A 23,450-nucleotide genomic window follows, 5' to 3' on the forward strand; every position below is an offset into this window, starting at 1 on the left:
GAGTTTGAATTATATTGTTTAAGTTAAGCATGTCAATTGAATTTCTCTTTAAGATCCATAGAAAGACAGCCACATGGAGTTCTGAAACAGGCGACAAAGGCTGTTTGTGTGCGCAGATTATCAATGCCTGCAATCACAGCATTGAACCTTTGCCAAATTAGCTTGTATGGTCTACAGTACAACATAAATATTGCTGAGCTGCAACTGCCTTGTGTCTCTAGTAATGCTGCTAATGTTGAGATTGGACCCACACTGTTAATGCAACTCTAAATGCTTCTGTTAATCCTGTGTATTGTATACAACAACAACCAGGGGGACACATAAATAAAACAGGAGAGTCTTATGAAGAAATACAAAGATATGGAATTTAATTGCCTTCCTAATTAAATTATGCAGAATTCCAAGAGGAACGCTAATAAGACTTTTTTTCAAAACCTGTGAAAAAGATAAGAGAAATTAAAATGAGATGTGGAGAACTAAAGTTAGGTCAACGTCCAATAATTAACTGCATAATTACATCTGAAATAGAGGCGACAGTATATCACACTTTGGGCTGCATGCTAGGAAGGCCTCTTCTGCTTCTTCTATTACATTTTAGCGAGGTTTTGAGTGTCTTGTTATCCACAGTTATAATGTTTAGCATTTAGCAGTGTTGTGTTATGATGCTATAATAATGCTGGTGTCTAATACTTTTGTGAAATGGAGACTGTAAACACATACAATATTCAAACTGGCTGATTTGGTATGAATGATAGAGTAACATTGTAAGAATCCATATTTCATATAACATATTTATTTCTTTATGCAGCTGGCTTAAGATTTACTAAAAAGCAGTCAAAAATATATATGTATTTTTTTATCACAGTGTCTGGCCCAAATCTTTTTACTTAATCACAACTGCATTGCTGCTAAGTAATTAACTTAGAGAGACAAAGATGAAACGAGGGAACAGAAAAAGGATAAAGAACAAAAAGATAAAAGAGGGAACTTGGAGAGACTGAGAGAATGTCTCATCCTGACGAAGAACTGTCTTTTCTATTTTCTAGTGTCTTGCAGTTATGTTGGTGTTGTGTGAGTGTGATGAATATAAACAAGGGCCGAGTGTCTGCATCTTACTAGCACCACATTGTCCTAAAGTTTTTCTACCACGCACACTACAAACTGCCTGAGGACACCTAAGTGCTTGTAATTACCAAAAAAGTCTAGTACAGAAAAATAGCAAATATAAACGTAATCCTAGCATAATCCACCTCTAACACTGAAAATATACATAAACTGTTGAATGACTAAATAATATTTGACGATATATAATATGTGATAACAACATAAACAATAAATACAAATATGCGCTTACAGTAAGTGACGATGTAGAATGTTAGAAAAGATTTTTACTTGTTTTGTCTTGTATTATGGCAGGATTTGACTTACTTCAAAGCTTAGTAGCTTTGAATTATTTGGCAAGGCAATTAAGCTTTTTCAAAACTTTTTTTTAATCCAGAACAGGTTCATTATGAATATTGTCCCATAATCCCAATGCAGGGTACAAATGTGTTTTCTGGTCTGTGTGATTTTAAATAATGCCATATGTTTCTATTTTATTTCCCCTCTCTGTCCTTTGGGTAAGGATGATGATGGCAGGACTCTGACCTCCTGGCATCTAACATCTGTATGGTCTCTGTGAGTTCAAAGAGTAAGTAGCCCAGCAGTGTGAAAAATAATGAAACCGTTTAGTGCGTGCACTCTCACATAGTGCTTAGCCGAGACATGGCTGGACGGATTGATATTTTAGGTGAATAGATAATGAACATCTACGACATGAATGCTATATATATACATAATATGTTTAGAAATACTGTATATTGTGTGGTCTTTATTTAAATGCATGCACAATTTCAACAAAGATCTGCCATTAAGAGAAAACTTGTATTCAATATCCTGAGAAAGGAGAAAATGAACAGCAGCTGTAGGCTTTCTATAGGGGCTGCAAATAATTGTTGTTCTTGCATTTTCTCCCCATTTTAAATATGTACTGTACCCTAATAGCACCACACATCTAAATGTTAGATAGGTTGACACCTAACATTTAGATACTTGCTGGAAACGTACAGTATATTTCCTTAGCAGCTCACTGTAGAGAGAGATCTCTGTATGAAGATATGTTATTTTTTCTTGACTAGTGATGCACCCTGTTGGTCATACTGTGTATAACAGCACAGTTTATGACCTAACACATATTATCAAAGATAAGGTAATAAATAGAAGGTAATCAATGTGCTTAACCAGTTAAACCAGTCAAGTAAGTTGACTGCAGTTGTACAGTAACCCTCCAGAAGAGATGCTATATAATAAATGATTGATTCATGTTTTAAAGAATCAAAATGAAACAAACAAATTAATAAGCTGTATTTCTTTCATTGTGATTGATATTGACTTTAACAATTTAGCTTAATTCTCCTTATTTTATTTCTGATTTCTGTAGGGCCCACAGTAAAATATGTAGAAAGAATACCATGTTTTAGTACTTTTAGAGTTCAAATGAAGTTTACCTAAGACATTACAGCAAAGGAGCATATCCTAAGTGACTTCTGTGTGTCAGGACTGTTTTTTTTAATCTCATGCAAGTCAAACCACTGACTCTAATACCAAATCAATAAATGAAATACCAAACCCCAAGCTCTTATGGGTGTGACTGCTCAGTAAGCTGCTGCTTTTTCCAGCTTCATTGTGCTTTGCTTATCATTATGAAGTGTCTCCTCTGTCATTAACGTCAATCAAAATGGGGTTACTATGGTCCAGTGCACTGCTGTGACCTCTGTGGCTCCACCTAAACAAATGTTGACCAAAACTGTTGGTTTTGAGCTAAATATACGGGTATCGTCGCCTCTTCCACTTTGTTTTTTGCACTAACTGGTCAAAATTAATTCACAAATGTAGTTGGTGTGGAGTAAAAATATATACAAACAAACAATTACTATTTATAGAAAGAAACAAACAAACTATTCCAAATACGAGCTTTGGCCTCATGTGGATAACAGCACTGACAATGAGCATGCCTCTTGCCACAAAATGAAAGGGGACCCAAAAGCCACTTTCAGGAGGTTATTTACTTGGAAGTCACTCAAATGTCAGGACAGATGTTGAAGCTTTGGTGTGCAAAGGATCTAAGTGCAACAAGAAAGGGGAGTAGTCTGCGACACTCTGTCTTTCTGTTGAAGAACTCTCACTGTCTCTCATTCCACCAGCTAGCACTCTTCTTTGTACTATTGAATGAGGATCTACTAGTGTTGCTTTATAAGACGAAGAAGTTTGTTGCCATGGCGTCAAATGCCAGCCACATGTTGGAGGCTGCCTTGGAGCAAATGGATGACATTATTGCTGGTAAGAGTTTCTGTTTCATTGTCAGGCCTTCAATAGACTGCCCAGTTTGTAATTGCAGGCCTTCATAAAACCGGTGCTATCCACCTGATTTTCACATACACATATAGTACATAGAAAAAAAGGATTTTTAAATTGTGACGGATAAGTTATGAACAAGAGCTAGAAAAGAAAACAGTAAAACATTTGTTGAGGATGAGACACACGCGTTTTTAGCAGTGTTGAGGTTTGATTGAAATAGAAATGAGCAGGTTTTTGATTAGATGAGTACCTTTCTGTAATCTTTCTTCTCAATATTCTTCAATCAGACAAACACTTTTGTACTTTTATTGCTTCTCCTTGAGCTTCTAAACCTCACTGTGCACTAATTGCATGAACTCAGAGTTACTTTGCAGTGTCTTCCCTTCTATATTTTCTAGCAGGGGTGATACATTTTAGTCAGAGCTGTTTGTCACAACCTCAGCAGTCTGTTGGTGTTTTTGCACAGGGTCAGAAGACAATGCTCTATTAATAGAGGGGACTGTCCCACCATTAGCACACTCTAATGACTCTAACCCTTAGTACACCACAGATGACAACTAATAATCACACACTGTCATTGAAAATACAAACGTTACAAAACTATGCATATGTCCACATTGTGTCCTTACTGTATTACTGTACCTTTAATTCAACTTCAGATGGCATAAATGATAAGTACTTTCTGCAACTTAGACATGATGATTACAGTATCAGTTAAACCTCTAATTTGTGGAGTTCGGAACCCACAGTGTACAGCCATTTGATGCTGTTGCTTTACATCCACTGGAGCAACATTGGAGCACAATAGCACCCTCAAGAGGCCATTTCAGGAACTATTCTTATTGTTCTGCAGCCTGCCAGTCACCTATTGAACAGTTGTATACTCTGATGCCCAAGAAATTAAGATGCTGTAATCAGATTTTCTCAGTTACTTCTCTGTTGATTTCCTGTTGTTCTTTCCTCTAGGCAAAATGGGTGAAGGGCTGTTCAGTGCTCTTATGCGGTCCGGTGGCCAGGATTGCCAGGCCTCAGAGGGTACCTCGCAGTTGACCCTTGCCGCACTCGTGGACCCCGCCCTCAAGACTCTCCAGCTGACTGAGGCCCTCAGGGCAGTGCTGGAGGGGCAAGGGAGTGATGAAGAACAGGACTCTCTCAGGAAACATGTCTCCACTAATACAGCACATGTAATATTAAAATGGCTGAAGAGAGATGAGGTAGGTGCTGTGTCACTTACATCTGTAGGCCCTAACAACTCAAACAGGGATGGATGACAGACCAGAACAGCATTATATAACACCCATTATGCAAATACAATACCCAATCTAAAATATCCAAAATCCAATTTATGAGAAAGGGTTATGTTAGAATTGTGCAAAGGCATATACTATGCATTCTATAGATTATACTGGTCCATGAGTCCCTGGGTTTTATTAGTTGTGTGATATGGTGGTCTTTGATCTGGCCTTCAAAGTCTGGAGGGCTTTTTCCTGTCTGCTAAGAAGTAGTGAGCTGGAAGCTGGATCTATTGCAAACTGCTCTGGTAATGAGATCCAGAGCTCCTGTTTAAAGTACAAGCAGTTGCTCCCCCTTTTCACTCCCTTATTTCCTTCATTCTCGTGCCTCTGCATTACTCTTGTCCTCCTTTTTCTCCAAGTATTTGTTTGTCTGGTCCATGTTAGCCACCACCAGTATTTTCCCTCTTCTACTCTACTTAAATTTTAATATTGTCAACTTTACACACCGGTTCCCCTTCAGTCTCCTGCACTGCCTCCTCCTCCCCTTCTGTGTCGTCTTTACTGACTTCTTGCTCTGCACCACATCTGACAAGCATGTGCTTCAGAAAGTTTCCTCTCCCCTGTGCCCCTTTAGGAATGATCTTGACCGAGAGGTACCACAGACAGAGCGAGACAGGGCTAGAGACAGACAGAGAAAGGTACGGGAGAAAGAAAGGGAGGACAGAAAAAGATGAGATATCATGAGGTGCAGCTGAATTGCTGAAGCATTTTAAGAGTGCTTGAGAGGGAAAGCAGGAGAAAGCAAAAGGGGGAGTAAGAAAGAAAAAAGTGAAGAGAAGAAAGAAAGGGAGTACAGCCAACTGGCATAGTTTGAGTTATTCGCCTCAGCTCTAAAAGTCTCAGGCTGACTTCAAACCACACGGACCAAGGTCCTCTCTGCTCTCTCTACGACTGCAGTAATGGAGGGTCTGTGAGAGAAGGGTAGTTGGATTCAGAGAGATCGAGTGCATCACAGTTAAGAGCCATTGTTTATATTTTAGTGTGGATTTTGGTTCTGTTCATCCTCCTTTCAGCTTTATAGCACTGACTTAATTATCTTAGTATCTAGCATTAAGAGCCAGACCTACAGTACAATGGGCCTGCAGAATGGAGTATGATATTGACTTCTACAGACATTTTGCCTGGCTTAGGAAGGTAAGACATTCTACACTTGCATGTCTGCTCTTCATGCTTTCATACGGCACCAAAAGTCGCACAAAGGATCTTGTTTGTTTATTTTGCTCTTGCATTGTCATTGCTTTTACAACATAATTATGGTTGCCATGGAAGATTATTTGGGAGCAAGAGTTGTGGAGTGTTTTGATTGGATTAAAGATGTGTGCTGCAAATAATGCAACACATGCACTCTGATATACAAGCTTCTTGTGGACTGGAAAAAGTAATCAATACCAATACTGGCTACTATGTGATTACAGAAATGCCACACGTCTTGTTTCAGGGTAAATAGTAAATGGATAACCACATAGGTGAATTGTTGAATGCACAACAAGTACGCCAAACTGGTCACAAGCTTGAAGTGTTTGAGGTGAAAGATAAATGGATATGCATGTCAGCTGAGATCTTTGGACAGCACATACCATCTTGCTATCATTAAGAAGGCAGTAGTCCTTCCGACTGCCTCCAGTAGGTTATCATTCTTACTGAATGTTAAATCCATAGAGGAAGCATTTTCATGCATGCACTTGTCAATTATTATTATGTACAATTTTGAGCCTCAGGTTCATGATGTAGTGAGTACATGCTAGCTATACTTAATAACCTACACAGGCAAAATAGTAGATTTTTCCCTATACCAGAGATATGACTAATCTTCATGACGTTTGGAATCTTTTGATATAGTAAATAAGTAATAATAGTAAGTATAATGTATTTATAAAACACGGTTCAAGTCAATATACAAGGTGCTTTAGAAGAATCATGGATATTAAAATATGAAAAGAATTAAGAGGAAAAATAAAAACACCTGTACTATGAAATGCAATGCAATATGATAGCCCTGTAATTACTACTTCATCATAGCTCAAATCAGAAACCTAAACCATTGTTGAGTTGAATCAACACCTCTGTGACAGTGTCACAAGTTTCACAAAGGAAGGCTGGAATATAATTTTGAATTGAATTACAATATGGATTTTTGTTATTATTATTGTTGTTATTATTAGTGTTATTATGGTGTGTAAGTATAACTTTTGAAGATCAGTGCTGCTTGTTAGACCTCACGTAGACCTCACTGGATATTATTTGCATTACTGTATTAGTACAGTAAAGCAAAGCACTTGCGTTACCTAGGTTTTTCGGAAATAAAAGGGAGTTTGGATATATGTCTGTAGTTATGAGGAGGATCTAGGATTGGATTATTTTTTAAAGTTGGCTGAAAAACACTATATTATAGCTGCTCTGCAGCGATGGTCAGGGCCAAGCATTTTAAACTCACAGGGAAGGTGTCCAAAGCAGAATGGCTGATTTTGTATAAGATGTGTCATTGTGACCGTTGAGCTTTAAACTTGCATTCTTCGGGTCCAAAGGGAAACATTGATCTCAGTGAGATATTATCCAGGTAATGACTCCTCTAGCTATTTGGGCTATATTTTATTGAGTCAGCCTGGGTTGACTCAATAACATGACTTTCCTAAATTGGAACTGCAGTAACTGAACTAAGTTCAAGCACGTGGTAGGCCTATTGCAAGATGATCATACACATATCTCAACCCAGTCTCACGGCAGTTCGTGAAATGGTCACGTTATTTGCAACCCAGTCTCACGGCAGTTCGTGAAATGGTCACGTTATTTAATCTATTGATTTGTGTTCACAGGGACGTTTTTCTCGTTTTTTTTTCATGGTGGCCAGCACAAAAATGTAAAGTAATGTATTTCAATGGGAAGCATATTTCGTGATCACACGAACTGCCGTGAGACCGTGCTGTGTATTTTGCATTGACTGCAATGTGTAGATGAGGACACAATTTTTTCCATGAACATCAAACATTTAATTTGGAAGAAATTGCAGGATTTGTTTATACTAATGTATGCAGTAAAATGTTTTAAAGCACTGTGGGCTCAGTTTATGATGAATCAAAAATCTGAATACTATTTTTGTCAATATCAGTCTGGAGATGAAGTTGCCCAAATTGAGTGTCAATTGAAACAAACATGTGGGAGGTGATAGGTTTAAGAAGTTTTGTAGTTTTTGCAAAAAGTAGAGTGATGGACTTCAAAATTGCTACAAGGTAACGGCAGAGCATAGTTTCTGCTCTATTGGGGCTACAGTTTGGCATAAGTTGCGACGTTGTAGCATGTACGGCTGATTTGTTATGAATATTTTAAGTTTAGAAATTTAGATGGCTGTTGTAGCGCCACCATCAGAACAATTAGCACACAAGTCGCACTGATTAAGTATGGCATAGGACTGGATATATGTGCAAAGTTTGGTGAGTTTTCGTGCATGGGAACATGGATTTCTTAGGAAGAATAATAATAATAATCATAATGCCATGTACTGTATATAGCATGTGCGGGACGCAAATGCTGGACGCAAATTCTAAACATGCTATACAAAGTGTCCACGCAGCTTTGCTGCTCGGTCGCTAAATATAATACAGGCAAATACAGTAGGGTCTATGCAGCTTCGCTGCTCGGCCCCTAAATATAATACAGGCAAATGCAAAAGGGTCCACACAGCTTTGCTGCTCGGCCCCTTATAATTAAGCACACAGCAAGAAGTACGGAGGCTGGCCCCAATCCACTTAAAGTTATCCCTGGACTATTATTTCCAAATACTGAACTGAAACTAAGAAAAATGACTATGCGGAGGAGCGACTGTGCGGGACGCAAACGCTATTGATCACCAAAAGTTACATAAAATAATATCTGTAATAACACTTAAAGTAGGCATACTGTACATTCAAATATGCTAAAACACATGTATTCAGTGTTTTTAAAGTCGGACTCAAACAGTATATTAAAGGCTTAATGGTATTTTAAAATGATTGCAAACCACTTGCTGGCTCAGGATGATGGACTTTGGTCTGCATAATGTTTCCATGATTGTGGTTGAAGCCTGGATTTCTGAGAAATTTGAGCCCATTTGGTTGCACTTTGCTTCCCTTGCACACTGATGGCTCTGAAATATCCCTGACTGCACAGGCAGCCCTGAGCTCAGCCAACATTTTTAATTTCCACTCATCAGCCGGTATTAAATGTTGTACACAATGTTCACTGCTGGATTAGGTGTGTGTACGCACATCTGTGTGTTTGTTCTGAGAGTGCAACCTTATTAAATAAAACCAACAGGGAAACTGTTCTGTATTAAGAGTGTACCTACTGAACTTAACAGCTGACCTTTATTCTGAAGGTAAACCTCCATTCATCTGGCAATAGTGAGTCCTACCAGGAGCGGTTATCGCGTCTGGAGGGAGACAAAGAGTCACTTATTCTGCAGGTGAGATTTGTCACTCCTAACATACAAAATACAAAATAATGTGATCTCTGTCTGTCTCTTTTTGTGTAAGATTTACATCTACATTTACAACTAAAGCATGCCCGGACATTTGTTTATAAAGATGAATCAGTTTCATTGGGTATAAGCCTGCTCAAAGAAAAGACGAAGTATGACACCACACTGTGAGCAGGAACTGATTCTAAACAGTGCCCATATCACATAACAGCGCCAAAGAGAGAGAAACAAGGAAAGGAAGGGCAAAGGTAGCTCAGAGTGTTGTGTTGTAAATGTTGCCTAATTGTTTTGTTTTTCTTTTGGATGGGCGAAGCAGCAGTTTTAAAGCTGGGTTTGGTGCTGTTACAACACTAGAATATCTTGTTTTGTGTGATGTCTTTGTCTGCATATACATGTGTGTAGGTGTGTGTAGTTATGAGGACTGCTGAACAAGTGCTTATCTCAGACAGGTTGAGGCTAGCACCACCATGTGCTGTAGCGTGTAGGTGTGTGTGAGAGCAGGTGCCCTGTTTGTTTTTCAGGCTTCACATTAAAACATTCCTTTAGAAAATCCGCTCCACTTGGCTGGTCGGACCGGCCTTTTTCGCTTGTGATTAGCTATTATGTGGCTTTATAGTTTTATCCGCAGATTTATATTTAACCTGCATTCTCCTAAGATTACTGGAGCCACTGAAGTGTCGCAAGCACCTAGTGAGCACAAAGGATCATTCATTTCTTCTCAAAGGAAACATTTGCATTGTTTGATCTGGCACAGATGTAGAAATTTCAACAAATATTGAGGGCAGCAATTAAATGAAAATAGCTGGTATTAATGTTTACTGTGATAATCTCTGTAGTATAAGAGAGAATCATAGGCCTAAAGTATTTTGCTCGGTCTACGCTGCAATTATGCGATAACATTTAAAACTAAATGATGGCAAAACAGCTTTATTGTGAAGTTTTGATGTGGAGAAAAAGACTCTTATCTCTACTATTTTTCTGTCCACACACAATACACACAGGTAAGTGTGCTGACAGACCAGGTGGAAGCTCAGGGGGCCAAGATCAGCGATCTACACAGTTCTCTGGTGGAGCATCAGCACAAACTCAACTCCACCGAGGAGATGCTACAGCAGGTACACAGCTTTAAGACCTTGTATAAAAAAAATATCTTATATTGGACTTTCTCAATACCAAATGTTTGATGTATTACTGGACCAAAATCAGGAAAGTCTGACTTCAGTCAGGAGACATCCAGGGCTTTTATATCAATATTGTTCTACCATTTAATGAGATTTGACAGGGCCCTAGACTGTCCTTCTATCTTTTAAATATGAGTCTTCTGCAGACCCAATCTTTTCTCATAAGCTGTAGAATGTAACTCGGAATGAGTTCTGCTTCCTGGGAATAAATACCTTGCTAAGATTCCAGTGTTTCTGCCTGCAGAGTACCTTGACAACTAACATATTTAGAACGCTCAGACTCATTCCATGGCACTGTGTTGTTTTCTGGTTCATGCAGTGCCAGACTGCTCTGTCTGGGCAGGTGATTACAGCACCATGCTCTTTGACACACACACACACACACACACACACACACACACACACACACACACACACACACACACACACACACACACACACACACAGAGAGAGAGAGAGAGAGAGAGAGAGAGAGAGAGAGGAAATGAGAGAGGGACAAATGAGTAAGGGAGGAACAGCTGAAAAAGGTGGAGAGATGGGAGGGAGAAAGAATAGGGGTGGTGCTCCTTTAAGAGCTAGAAGTGTGTGCAACTTTCAGTTGTTTGCTTTTGACTTATAATCTACAACAGAGACTCTGCTAAACACTACGAAGGGCACTGAATGGATTGGATGTATTAAACTATAATCTGCTAAAAACTACTAGAAACTTGAAACCATTGTATCCATGAGGGAAATATACTTACTCCTCCTTTGCTGCAGGCAGACACTGGAGTAAGATGAACCAGGTATTACACAGAATCAATGTATCATTCCTATAATGCTGCTCTTGTGAAATTTCCATTCAAAGTAGACTGTTTCACCCTATTCTGACTAATTGCATGGGTGCCAGGAATTTGTTTTTTGAACTATTTGATGAGTTGTGAACTTAATGCTCAGTGTCTACTTCTACGGTGTTGTATGTGTGCAGTGTATTAAAGGGCAGCCAGGGCTAGTTTCTTGGAGACGTGGTCATTATGAGGCTTTGGACCTGAGCCGTAAATCTCTTCCTGGTGACAAAGCTCTAATATTTTCCATGTGTATGCTCTAGAAGAAGCCCAGATATTTTCCTAAGCCAGAGTTTTAAATGGATGTATCCAAATGTACTGTTTGCCTGCCTCCGATGCTCATTTCTGGACTTTAAGTGATTTAGCACCTGCTTGACATCCACCAAATTAGTAATACATCGTCCCGCATAGCCTGGCTTAACTTTCAAGGCTAACAGCCGTTCAGGACAGATAGTCACAGAACTGTATAGCAGACCCATAGTCTTCCTCTGCACCAGCAGTTCACAGTGACAGGAAAATGCACCTGTCAACGTTATTTTAATTTTCTTTCTATGAGTATGCTTTTGGTATCTCTCTCTCTCTCTCTCTCTCTCTCTCTCTCTCTCTCTCTCTCTCTCCCTCCCTCCCTCTGCTGTGTACTTTGGGTGAGCTGTGAAATAGGCATTATAAATAGTGGTCATGGGTTGTGTATATTTAGCCACTCAATGGCGTCTAAACCAGTGAGTTTGTCTGAATGGACTGTTAGAACAGCAAGCTTGCTCTGCCTCATACTTAATGTTGCCTTTGTTCAGTGAGTATTGAGTGTTGTGTATCATTGAAGGGATTATGTATTTATGTATGTTTGTATGCTGTATGTTGTTAATGACAGGAACTCCTGCATAGGTCGTCACTGGAGAACCAGAAGTTGAATCTTATGGGGGAGGTGTCCTACCTGAAACTAAAGCTGGCAGACATGGAGGGAAAACAGAGCCATGGAGCTGAAAGGCAGCACAAAGCAGAGGTAAGGCTTCTCACAGAGCCACATATGCATACTTCCTGGTGGTATTTTATTTTTAATATGCAGTACAATTTGTAGGTGTGGTTGTGTTGTTTGTCAGAACGTATTTAAAGCCAATATGTATCCATCAAAACAAGGTTGACATGTTGAGTAGTACTGGACTTTATTTACTTACTTTTCTTTAATTAGTAGCATTATTTAGCTAAACTCCTCAGGAACTTCTGTTTTACTTCAGTCCTTGGAAATGCTAACGCTGCCAGGAATGAAGAGGGTACACAGAAAAATCTGCTTTGTGTTCTGATGGATCTAAACTTGAAGTCAGCTGCGGATTTTATGGAAGATCATAAACACTTTCTGGACGGACGGAGGGGAACATTCACCCAAACCCTGGCTCTGTTGTTCCTGGGCAAAGTCCACAGGAAAAAATTCTCCAAGGGGTTTACATTTTTGTCAGTTTGAACTGAATCATGTATTTGCTTAAGACCGATGTGTTAGGTTACCAGCACGCATCCTGGGCATTCAGTGACCATATGAATTGGAGAAAAGAGGAAGCAGAGAAAGCAGCACTATCACCAGACAGGATACTATAATGTATGTAGTTACCATCAAAACACTGCTGGTCAAAGAGCCTTTATGTACTCAGGTTAAAAGAGTTCCTGCATAGCAGAGCTGGCATGATGGATGGCGGGCCAAATGTAAGTGTGTGTAGGCTTCAGACCAGAGAATTTTGTTCTTGGTGGTGGGTAAAGATTGACTTAGCCATTCTGAAAAAAGGACATTCTTCCTAACTGGAGGCATGTTCCCAAAAACATTTGACATCTACAGTATAAAGTACATGAAAAAAGGATTTATTCAAATATGCTTGGGTTTTGAGTTGCTTTGTATTTCCTAAGCAGAAAGTAACGGTGTACTGTAAGTATGATTTAGTAGACAGCAGTGTTTCAGCACTTCTTAATCCTGCTTTCATCATGTGCACAAACACAACTTTCCCTACAACAGCTGCTAGGACTTAAGTAGAATGGGGGGAAAAAAAATGAGCTTTGAACAGTTTACTGGCCTCCCACGTGCTGCCTCTACTACACAAACATGTCCACACACACACACACACACACACACACACACACACACACACATGTGGAATCCTTCTTGCTGTGGAGCCAGTAAGCTCACAGTTAAATTTAGCCACGCAGGCACTCCATATCATCTGCCATATCCGCTGTACCGGACCCCAAGTGAGACTTCCTCTGTCCACAGTCCGGGCATAGCTCGGCTGCTGTTTACACTCTTTCTGAAGGAACATGGGCATGGATCACCTCTGAAAGATGGCAAACCTACTCACCCCTCTTGCAATTTATCAATGCAAACTACCTAAACTGGATTTGTTTGAATTCAAAAACATGGCACAGCATAATGTTAATACAATTATGGTCAAATCAAGGGTTCAGGTTCATGAACAAATACAAAACATGTGTTTAACCAGATGAGACTGGCCCAGCGTGTCTGTATAAAACAAACCAAGGATTTGTGTTTCTAATACAGGCTCACTAGCATATTGATGTATTTTGGCTGAAGACCAAATTTACACTTTCTCAGGATTTAAATTATCAGATTATGTAGACATGAGAAAACTGATTTGAGATAAACACCTACTCTATAGTATTTCCCCTTCTCTTTCTAAACATTTCTCTCAACTATTTCCCCCCCACTGCATCTGACAGACTGTAGTGAATTTCATTAGTGAGCTGCAGGAGCAGATGTGTAGGTTTCAGAAGGAGATCAATAGCAAGATCCAGGAGAAAAAGGCCTTGGAGATCCCGGCTGACAGCAGCTCTCCAGTGTCGTGCGGCTCGTGCCCCACTGAGTCCACCGAGGGCAAGGGCTCAAACATCGGGCCATCCTGTGACAGAAATCCAGGGCTGATGCACAAACTAGAAGAGGCTTCAGATGGGCCTGATGGGAACCCACACAACCTGGAAGAGGGTAGCTCAGATGCAGAGCAGCAATACTACTGTGGAGAAGAAAGTGTAGGCACAGCCTGCCTGCATGACTTCTGTTGTGTACAGCATGGGTTGTCTCACTTTAGTGTGTGTAGATGCAAATAAAACAAGCACTCACTAAATATCCTCAGCAGCACTAAATGTCACTGTGCAACTTGCTTGATCTATTTGAAAAAAATAATCACATTTATCAGCTATGTATCAGTGTGGGGCACAACTAATAAATGCATTTCATGTAATCTTTAATAGTGTGTGTACTGCAAGGCCAATGTGCAAATACTACTAATTACTAAGAACACCTGCATATTTTAAGCTAGCTAAATGTTCTCATGCCTTCTGTTTTAGGGCTTACTTAAAGAGCTCAGAATTCTCAAGGACAAAGTGGAGCACCTGGAGGATCAGAAGTTACATTATGAGAAGAAACTCAAAGCAACAAAGGTAAAAGAAAGTTCTGATTTTCACGGTGTCTAGACTTTGCAATACACCATCAGTGCCCAAATTCCACTGCTAACTGTCCACTCAACTTTCCTAAATGCTGTCCAATCCGATGTTCCAGCCAGTTCAGTGAGTCATTCTGTTTTGCACGAACACCTATATTTGCTTAAGAAGTCTGAGAACTATTTCACCTTCCATTTTAAAGTCCTGTAGAAATAGATTTAATGATGGCTTAGTCCTTTTTTTAATGCCCCACTTGTATACCTTGGCATGATCCCATAGCATTCAACTTCTTAAACTTTCTTGAGCAGTTTTACTTGCTCTAACTCTTTGATGGATTCATATATTGCTGTCTTCCTTCTGGTACAATATCTGTCTCTGTCTGTGTATAAGATATATGGCAGCAATTTGATTTTACTACTTCATTCATATAAGTGTTGCCTGATCAGCATTAGAGTTACATGGGAATACTTTTTTTAAAGGCTGGAGTTATCCATAATAGCTCAGTCAAGGAGGTCACCCTGGTTTGCAGTGTATGTGAATACTGTATATTACCATCTGCAGTTCTTTATTTTTTTTGTTTTTAGAAGTTCATCAAATATCCTATTGGCATCAACTGGATGTTTACCCAGAATTGCAAAATGCAAAAACAAATATTACATTTCACAGAATGTGTTATTCTCAGTGTGGAGCTTTGGTAGATTGTTAGAAAAATATTTTATGAATCAAGCTAGGAAAGTCTTAATGCACCTTCAAGTAATTGGCTACAGATGTTGATATGGCAGATACTGAGCTATACAAACAAGTGTGAGTTTATGTAACTTACTCTACCTTTTTAAACAAACCACTTGGGAGTAATGTTTTGAGTAAAACAGGGAGTACATGAGGCAAAAAGTGTACCTTCCACTTTCCTCTAAACAACTTATACAGACATAAAACACTGGTAAATAGATCAGACTGAACTTAACTTTATTGCCATCTGTTTTTTCCTTATACTCTGCAACTTATTTCAAAACAAACTATAAACTCCAGACAGGAAAGGCCCAATATTTGATTCTTTCAAATTTAAAGAAGAACCATGTCTGTGCTTTGTTATAAGTGTTCTATATATACGTGGTGAAGAATAAACAACCTATATCTTACTAAATTTGAGTTTCAAGTGCAGGCACTAAGACCCATGTAAATGTCTTGTTTTTGCTTGTGTAAAAAGCACTTTTAGCTGTGCATGTTAAAACACATGTGTGTTGGCGCATACAGTGCACAGACCTGCATGTCCTTTCTGCTAAGATTCCTCACTGTGTGGCACCCACAGGCAGAGATCAGCAGCCTTCAGCAGCTTCTGCTCAGTAAGAACGCTGAGATCGAGAGCTTGCACAATCAGCTGCTGGCCAGACCATCATCATCCCCTGAGAGCTCGGAGAGAGGTAAGCAAAGCACCCAGCCTCAAGCCCTTAACCAACCTGCCAACAACAGCCTCTCACTCTGACAGAGTTACCCGGCCTGATAGGTGACACAGTTAATGACTCATTTTTGCATACATTAACTTGCAGTAATAGCTGTGGGGAAAAGTCTGATACACTGTTTCATCATGGGTCTCTGTCTCTCTATCTCTCTCAGAGGAGATGTACAGGAAATGTAAGCCTGAACAGTACTTAATGAAAATAAATTTAAACCCATGGGCCATGTCTACTTTTGATCTTTCATTAATTTTCTTACTCCAGACATGTCTCTGTATTGAATTATGTTTTGTTTCCTTCTGCTCTGAGGGGCAGCTTTACAATCACCAACTGGTTTCCAAAAATGACTCGATGCAATCTCTCTTCCCTTTGGCTTTTTCATTGTCTTTATGAATTCCTGAGAGCATAATGTCTTGTTTTTTCTTAATTTTGTCTGTCATAGATAAACACATCTCTGGGGTACTTCTTTAGTATAATCACTGTCCCTCACCAGCAATGCTGCCTGTGTGCCTGCAATAGTTATAAAGGAAGTTTTATCAAATATGTGAAAATGGAAATGGCCAAAGCTATGATTGGTAGATTAAAAAAAGGCTTGGGTGAATCTAAAAATCCATAGTTTGAATGGCACTCTAGTGAGGAATAAATCTACAACATGCTAGCATGTATTTCTGCCTATCCTTTCTTTCTAAATAACCACGTCACAATGTGTCCATATACAAAATGCTCATTTATATGACAGAAGGAACTGCCTATACAGATTAATAATCAATGTTGGATTTCTCTTTATAGATCAGGAGCTGCAGAGCCTTAGGAGTGGAATGAAATCACTGACGGCTGCTAATGATGAAAAGGTAAGTTGCCAGTGATCTGGAAACCTATCCTTTCTGTTTCTGGTCAACACAGCTGTACAGAATGTGATTGTGCAGCTTGTGTGTTGCCATCAGTTTACTACAATGTAAAGTTTCTTACTGGCCTGTATATACAGCTGATATCATCATGCTGTTTAAAAGGTTAGAAGGTAACTGTTTTTAGATGTTGTCATTTCTGAAAGGGAACCACCCTCCATCCATTTATAGTACAGAGGGGCTTTTGTATTCTCCCTCCCAGACAATCTTGGACTTTAAAGACTCACAGATGAGGGCCTGCAATGGCACACTACTGAAGACCCACACGCACACACACCCCAAGGCGAGCCATTTCAGGCAAAGCCACACTTAAGTAGGCCTCGATCTGCCAAGCCTAATTTTGGAGTGAGCTGCATTAAGAGAACCATGACAAAACCAGGCATGGGCACCACTTCAAAACACACACTCTGTATGCAGCTACTTACCACAACTAAGATTTCCAGCCAGGCCTGTGTCAATCCCCTCCCTATCCACTACTTTGATGTAAAGGCCATATGGTGAAAGAGGGACGTTTGTGTGGCGTATCGGTCAGTAATAGAGTGAAGCAGATAGTCTACATGTGTGTTTCCTAACCTTAAGGTTTCCTCTCTGTTTTTTCTTCAGGATAGACGTATCGAAGAGCTCACTCTGCTCCTGAATCAGTGCAAGCAATTCAGAGAGGTCACTCACACCACAAGGCAAGGTAATCAGTATCAATTCACTCCTTTATCCTTCCCTTGTGGCATTAGTATTATGTTAACAACAATATTGAGCACAATGAAAGCCACCACACCACACACCCTCCTTAACAGAAACGTGCGCCACTGCTCAAGTTAAGGAAAAAGAATCTCTTCTCTTTGTTACTGTAGCTCCACCTGCTGTTCGTTCATTGTCAAATGGTAGGACTCCATCAAGCAGCAGTGAGGAAGAGGCGCACGTACTGATGAAGAATACGGACTCTGCCAGTGCAAAATCAGTGGATGTAAAGTCTGAAGTGGGTACAAACAAGTTCAGCTACGAGTTCAAGTTTTTTGTTTGCATAAACATAAACATTTTTGTAATACCCATCACAGGTTTCCACAAGCAGTTCTTCCTCCCAACAAACATCTATTTCATCAGCCCAGAAGGACAGTGATTCCAGGTAGCGAAGCAGCTTTTCGTCAATGGATGAATCGCCAATATCTCTTTGTTGGATTTTAACTGAGATTACTGTATTCTTATCTTCTCAGAACAGAACCACAAACTTTCTCAAGTAGTATGAACGACCTAACAAATGCACCTTTACAAAAGGTATTTTATAATCATCATACAGATCTAATATACCAATCATTTTTATCATTTAGTTTAGTTTAAGTTAATGTATATAACCAGCCCTGAATTATTCTGATCCTTAATTATTCTACGGTATATAAGCTACTGTTGCTGTTTCTTACATAATTGATACATGAGAGAACTCAGAATGTGCTCATTTGTACAGTATCAGGTTTTCTACAGCTATTTACAGTTATTGTCTTTTCTATTTGTATCTGTGTGTGGTTTATCCAGAGTGGTCTGGATGACACCAGAAGTCAGACGCTGCCTGTGAATTCCTCTCTGTCAGAGCAGAATGGGAGCGGAGACAGCAGCAGTGAAATCCAGAATCAAAGGTCTCCAGATGGGAGCGAAGATGGAGACTCCAGCCAAAGTAAATCCAGACATAATAATTCAGTCAAGTGTGCAGTAATAATCCCTGATGTAGGATCAGACTTTCTTTTTCTGTGGTTTAGTCGTGAGGCAAGTAATTCCCATGAGAAGTATTCATATTTGGAGCAAACCACTCTCCTTTGACCAGACGACCACTGTACCTTTGATCACATCTAATTGCAGAGGCTCCTGACAGAGCAAATGTATCATGGGATAGTCTTTCTTACCAAACACACCCTCTCTCTTGCTCTGATTGACCACATTCATCCCAGCTCCACCCTTCCTCAGCTTCACTGACCAGTTTAACTTGAGTCCCACCCTGATTTCTTTCTGGTGCGTGGTGCAGTGGTGACTGACTGCAGCCCATATCGTAACGATCACACCTTGTAAAATGTAGCTAAAACCCCTTCATTTTCACAGGGCATTAACAGATTATTTGCTGAACTCAATGGTCTGTAACCTGTGTTCCCTCTCCTGAATAGAGCACTGTGAAAAGGCACACCGCCACACGTGCACTACATAGCTCTAAATGTTCTGTTTGGTATGCAAAGAGAGAGAAAAAAGCGTTCACTGCTTTCTACTCAGTCATCATCATCATCAAGATTGTGTCTTTAACAATGCCTCAACTACAGGGAACTATACATTTGGACAGTCTAATCTTTTCAAAGTTCCCATTATTGAAATGCTGTTTTATATGGCAAGATTACAGTGAGGCTATGTCTGCTAATTATTACAGGTAAACTGCCATTTTTAACTACTAATTAAATGCATCTATGCAATGTTGCATATAGGTAGCCCTCAACAGTACATTCTTACAATTTATACTCTATTTTTATACCATGTAGTATTACATTTTTTTGGAAACCTCTTACAGGAAAGTTGGAGAAAGTCGATGACAGCACTTCAAGCGATAATTCCCCTGTTCATTCTGGAGCAAACACACAGCCTGGCCAACGGGCTGTGGGCTCACCAGAATACATGAAGAATAACAGGAGCTTTAAAAGGCTCTGGGGAAAGTGAGTATGGGAAAATACATTGATACATCAACAATGCATCAACACAAATGATCGCCAAGACCAAAAAAAGGACAGCCAAACATTAAATTGACTTAAATAAAGAATATGTATGATATGTATGGTAAATCTAAATAACATATGGTTCATATAAAATACATTCAATTGTATAAATAACACATATAGGTTTATGTGATATAAAGAGTAAAAAATCATGTATGCATATGTGAAACTATCCTTCTAGTACTACACTTGGCCTACTATCACACTGATCAAGTAAACACCTACGATATCATTACTGAAATAACACAATTACACAAAACTGTCAGACGTTGAGTGATAATGATAACTGTTATTGACTTTCAGCATTAAAAGTCTACAATAGCTTAAAATATTTTCAATTATCACCTGTAGCTTAGATCTTATTATTTATGTGTATCAACAATGACGTGAAAGTAGTTTCTAACATGGTTACCCTACCTCTCCCATACAGACTTCGAAGAACCCAGTCTGGAGGGCTCCAGGCAGCAGATCCAGATGCCGGTCAGTTTAGAAGAGGTGGACTGCGTGCGACAGCAGGACCCAGACTGACCAGGACCCCCGAATCTTATGACTCTGCACGGTAAAGCTCAGTGTGCCTCTACTGAACCTGACTTTGTAGTACAGTACTCCTATTTTAAGTTATTAAGGGTTTTGTATCAGTCAAGTCACAAACTTTGCTGCTTTAAAATAATCTGGCTTGGTTCTCCCGCCTCCACCATTTCTTAAATACCCAAATGAAAAGAGGCTAGAGGGCTTTTCTTAGCATAACAAATTCTGTTTTAAATGTATGATGTGATTCATGCATTAAGATGACCATTTTAAATACATGTAATACATTTATAAATGAATTATCTGAATTGTGTTTTATTTATTTCAGTGATATGAATGTTCCATTCAGCCAGTGGACCAAGGAGCAAGTATGTGGCTGGCTGGAGGACTATGGACTGGGCCAGTATGTCAATCTCACCAGGCAGTGGGTTGAAAATGGACAGATGCTGCTGTCTGCCACACCTCAGGACTTTGAGAAGGTTAGAGCGTAAAACAGGATATATACAGTATTTAGGTATTAGATCGGAGAAAGAAATATCCATGGATAAATTTGAAAATTAAAAAAGATTTATTGGACGAAATTAAACTTCATGGCGTGTGGTTAAACCCCCAATTATTCCTCAATCTTTGATTTTATTGTGACAAACATTCCTTTCTGACCTCAGGAGATGGGTATGAAGAATCCACTGCACAGGAAGAAGCTGCAGCTCGCTCTGAAGGCATTCACCACTAAAGTTATAGAGAAATCGTCAGAGCTGGACTACATCTGGGTCACCCGTAAGACTCTTTCTACATACTGTATTACATATTTTGACCTTCTCACACTGCATTCTCATTTGAATCAGATCTACAAATAGAGAGTGGGACTTCTCGTGCCACAAACCAAACAAAGACATGTCATGTGTGAGATGTAAATATATTTGAAAACATGCAAATATGGCCAGAATTCAAAACCAGGAACTGTATCTTAACTGAGCTATTACAGTGTTTTGACAGCTGAGGATACTTGATTCAGCATTCAAAAGTTTAGTGAGTGAAGTGAATTAATGTCTGATTTTCACCCATTTAGGCTGGTTGGATGATATCGGTTTGCCTCAGTATAAAGACCACTTCCATGAAGCTCGAGTGGATGGTCGAATGATACAATACCTCACAGTGGTAAGACTTAACCATGTATCTACTGTAACGTTTTCTATTAAAGTGGAGGCCTTCAAACACATTTAAATTACATTGACATGACTTAAAAACATGATTTAAAAACATGGTATGGATTTGTATACTTCTATAAAGTTCACTGATGTTCTTTTGCCGTTCACTCAGAATGACCTCTTGACTCTAAAGGTCACCAGCCAGCTTCATCATCTCAGTATTAAATGTGCCATCCATGTCCTTCATGCCAACAAGTTCAACCCCAACTGCCTTCGACGTAGGCCAGGGGAAGAGGTAAGACGAAATGGAAAGGAGTAAGTGGAAATTGAGGATTGTGCCAGGGAGTGTTGTATGTAGTAGAACATTTTTTGTGAATTCTGCTCTTAGATGGTGAATAGGTGTCCTCACATGAGTTGCCCACAAGATGGCGACAGACAGACATCAAATGCTTTCAAACACAGAGCATTTTTCCTTTCATACTGTATAATTGCCTCAAAAGCCTCAGCACCAGTGTATTTAGTAGAAGGGTCAAACAGTTATGAGTAAGATGAATGAAGTTCTATTTTTAACTTCTTCAGAAGCAGCCCTCTCCCTCAGAGGTGGTGCAGTGGTCTAACCATCGCGTGATGGAGTGGCTGAGAGCAGTGGATCTAGCTGAGTATGCCCCCAATCTACGGGGCAGCGGTGTTCATGGTGGGCTGATTGTAAGTCATGTAGATTTTGAGCTTGTCTGCAAGTTTTTCACATGCTTACATTACATTCCTGGTGACCTAAATGTGTTGCTTTCACCTGCTGTCAATATGCTCTTCCACAGATCCTGGAGCCTCGCTTCAGCTCAGAGACTTTGGCCCTGCTGTTAAATATTCCTCCGCAGAAGACTTTGCTGCGCCGCCACCTCGCCACTGCCTTCTCTGCCCTGGTGGGGCATCAGGCCACGCAGGAGAAGCGAGAGTATGGCAATGCCACAGGCCACGTGCCCCTCACTACCACTGCTAAAGTAAAGGTACGAGCACAATCTAAGAATCACAATGTTATGTAGTTGAAGCAGCATAAAATCTTAATGATTAATTAATGAGTTAGACTTTTTCTTTTGTGTTTTCAGCCAAAGAAGCTGGGTTTCACTCAATTTAGTCACCTCAGGAAGAGGAAACCTGATGAATCTGCGGACTATATCTGCCCAATAGACAGTGGAGCGCTGACAGTGAATGGAGTTTCTCGCTTGCCCTCTGCAGCACTTAGGGGCCTTAGCCCCAACTTGGACAGACAGACTGAGAGGTGTGAGCAGGTGGGGATAAAAGCTCTGGCTGATGGCCCAAAACAATAATTTAAAAAATACAGCACACTCCCGTATCACTCTCTAAGTGACTTTGCGAATCAGTGGAAATTCTGATGCAGAAAAGTACCCAAGATGAATCCATGAGGTGACTTTCTGGATGGGCTGCAAAAATGCTGTGTTAAGCAGGTGATGTTAACTGTTGTTAATGTATTTTTAACCAGATGTTGCTTAATGCAACATTCATCTAAAATGGTGATGAATGGTGACGTGTTAAATGTTTTATGAAAGCTGCTCTCTGCATTCCTTCTACATTTGGATTCCACAGCTTCTACTTATGCATTTTACTGACCATTTTGTATCTAAACGTCTGCAGATTTAGTTAGAATGTTGATGACCATTTCTTGTTATATATCTGGATTGACCGCACAGTATAAGTGACACCAGTTACTTTAAGAATGTCTTCGATTCATCTTCTGTATGAAAAATTAAATAATTGTGTTTCTTGACACTACACTTACTCTTCTGCACCTTCGAATCAGGTTTGTTTGTATAGGATTCTCCTATCCAAATGTTGCCTTGTTTTATTGAGCATTATGAATATGCAGTAATATAATAAGCACCAGGTCAACAGTTACCATAGTCTTGTTGTAATTTTGGAGACCATCAAAGCAAATGCTTTTACTGCCATCTGGTGCTTAAAGTGTAACTCTCGCCAAAATGCAACCTAGGGTCTTTTTGTGAATGTACCCGAGTTAAACTTTCGTTTAAAAGCATAATTAGGACGGAAACGCCACTTTTAAGATTTACCGTATTCTTGTT

At 39.7% G+C, this 23,450-nt stretch overlaps 1 protein-coding gene across 9 annotated transcripts; it reads left to right on the forward strand.

The window, feature by feature from the left end:
- Positions 1-4,340: 4,340 nt before the first annotated feature.
- ppfibp2a (PPFIA binding protein 2a) lies at positions 4,341-23,148 on the forward strand. Of its 9 annotated transcripts, none has more exons than XM_035999418.1 (22): positions 4,341-4,610; positions 9,043-9,129; positions 10,146-10,259; positions 12,018-12,149; positions 13,865-14,170; positions 14,489-14,581; positions 15,891-16,002; positions 16,825-16,886; positions 17,544-17,622; positions 17,789-17,913; positions 17,993-18,060; positions 18,149-18,209; positions 18,465-18,603; positions 19,477-19,618; positions 20,109-20,237; positions 20,535-20,685; positions 20,872-20,983; positions 21,276-21,364; positions 21,527-21,649; positions 21,934-22,059; positions 22,170-22,358; positions 22,458-23,148. In XM_035999418.1, exons 1-22 carry the CDS (start codon positions 4,368-4,370, stop codon positions 22,677-22,679), a joined length of 2,904 nt encoding a protein of 967 aa, XP_035855311.1. In that variant the 5' UTR covers positions 4,341-4,367; the 3' UTR covers positions 22,680-23,148. The 9 variants fall into 9 exon arrangements, with proteins under 9 accessions (XP_035855311.1, XP_035855312.1, XP_031170106.1 ...); XM_031314246.2 differs by lacking the exon at positions 4,341-4,610 and adding an exon at positions 5,268-5,825; XM_035999419.1 differs by lacking the exon at positions 13,865-14,170.
- Positions 23,149-23,450: the final 302 nt, after the last annotated feature.

This window comes from Sander lucioperca, chromosome 3, assembly GCF_008315115.2.
Source record: "Sander lucioperca isolate FBNREF2018 chromosome 3, SLUC_FBN_1.2, whole genome shotgun sequence".
NCBI classification, from domain to species: Eukaryota; Metazoa; Chordata; class Actinopteri; order Perciformes; family Percidae; genus Sander; species Sander lucioperca.

Coding starts and splice junctions, on each gene's coding strand:
- ppfibp2a (XM_035999418.1), top strand. CDS start 4,368: ATGGGTGAAGGGCTGTTCAGTGCTCTTATGCGGTCCGGTGGCCAGGAT. Junction 18,061..18,148: donor CAGAAGGACAGTGATTCCAG/GTAGCGAAGCAG, acceptor TTATCTTCTCAG/AACAGAACCACAAACTTTCT. Junction 22,060..22,169: donor GTGTTCATGGTGGGCTGATT/GTAAGTCATGTA, acceptor GCTCTTCCACAG/ATCCTGGAGCCTCGCTTCAG.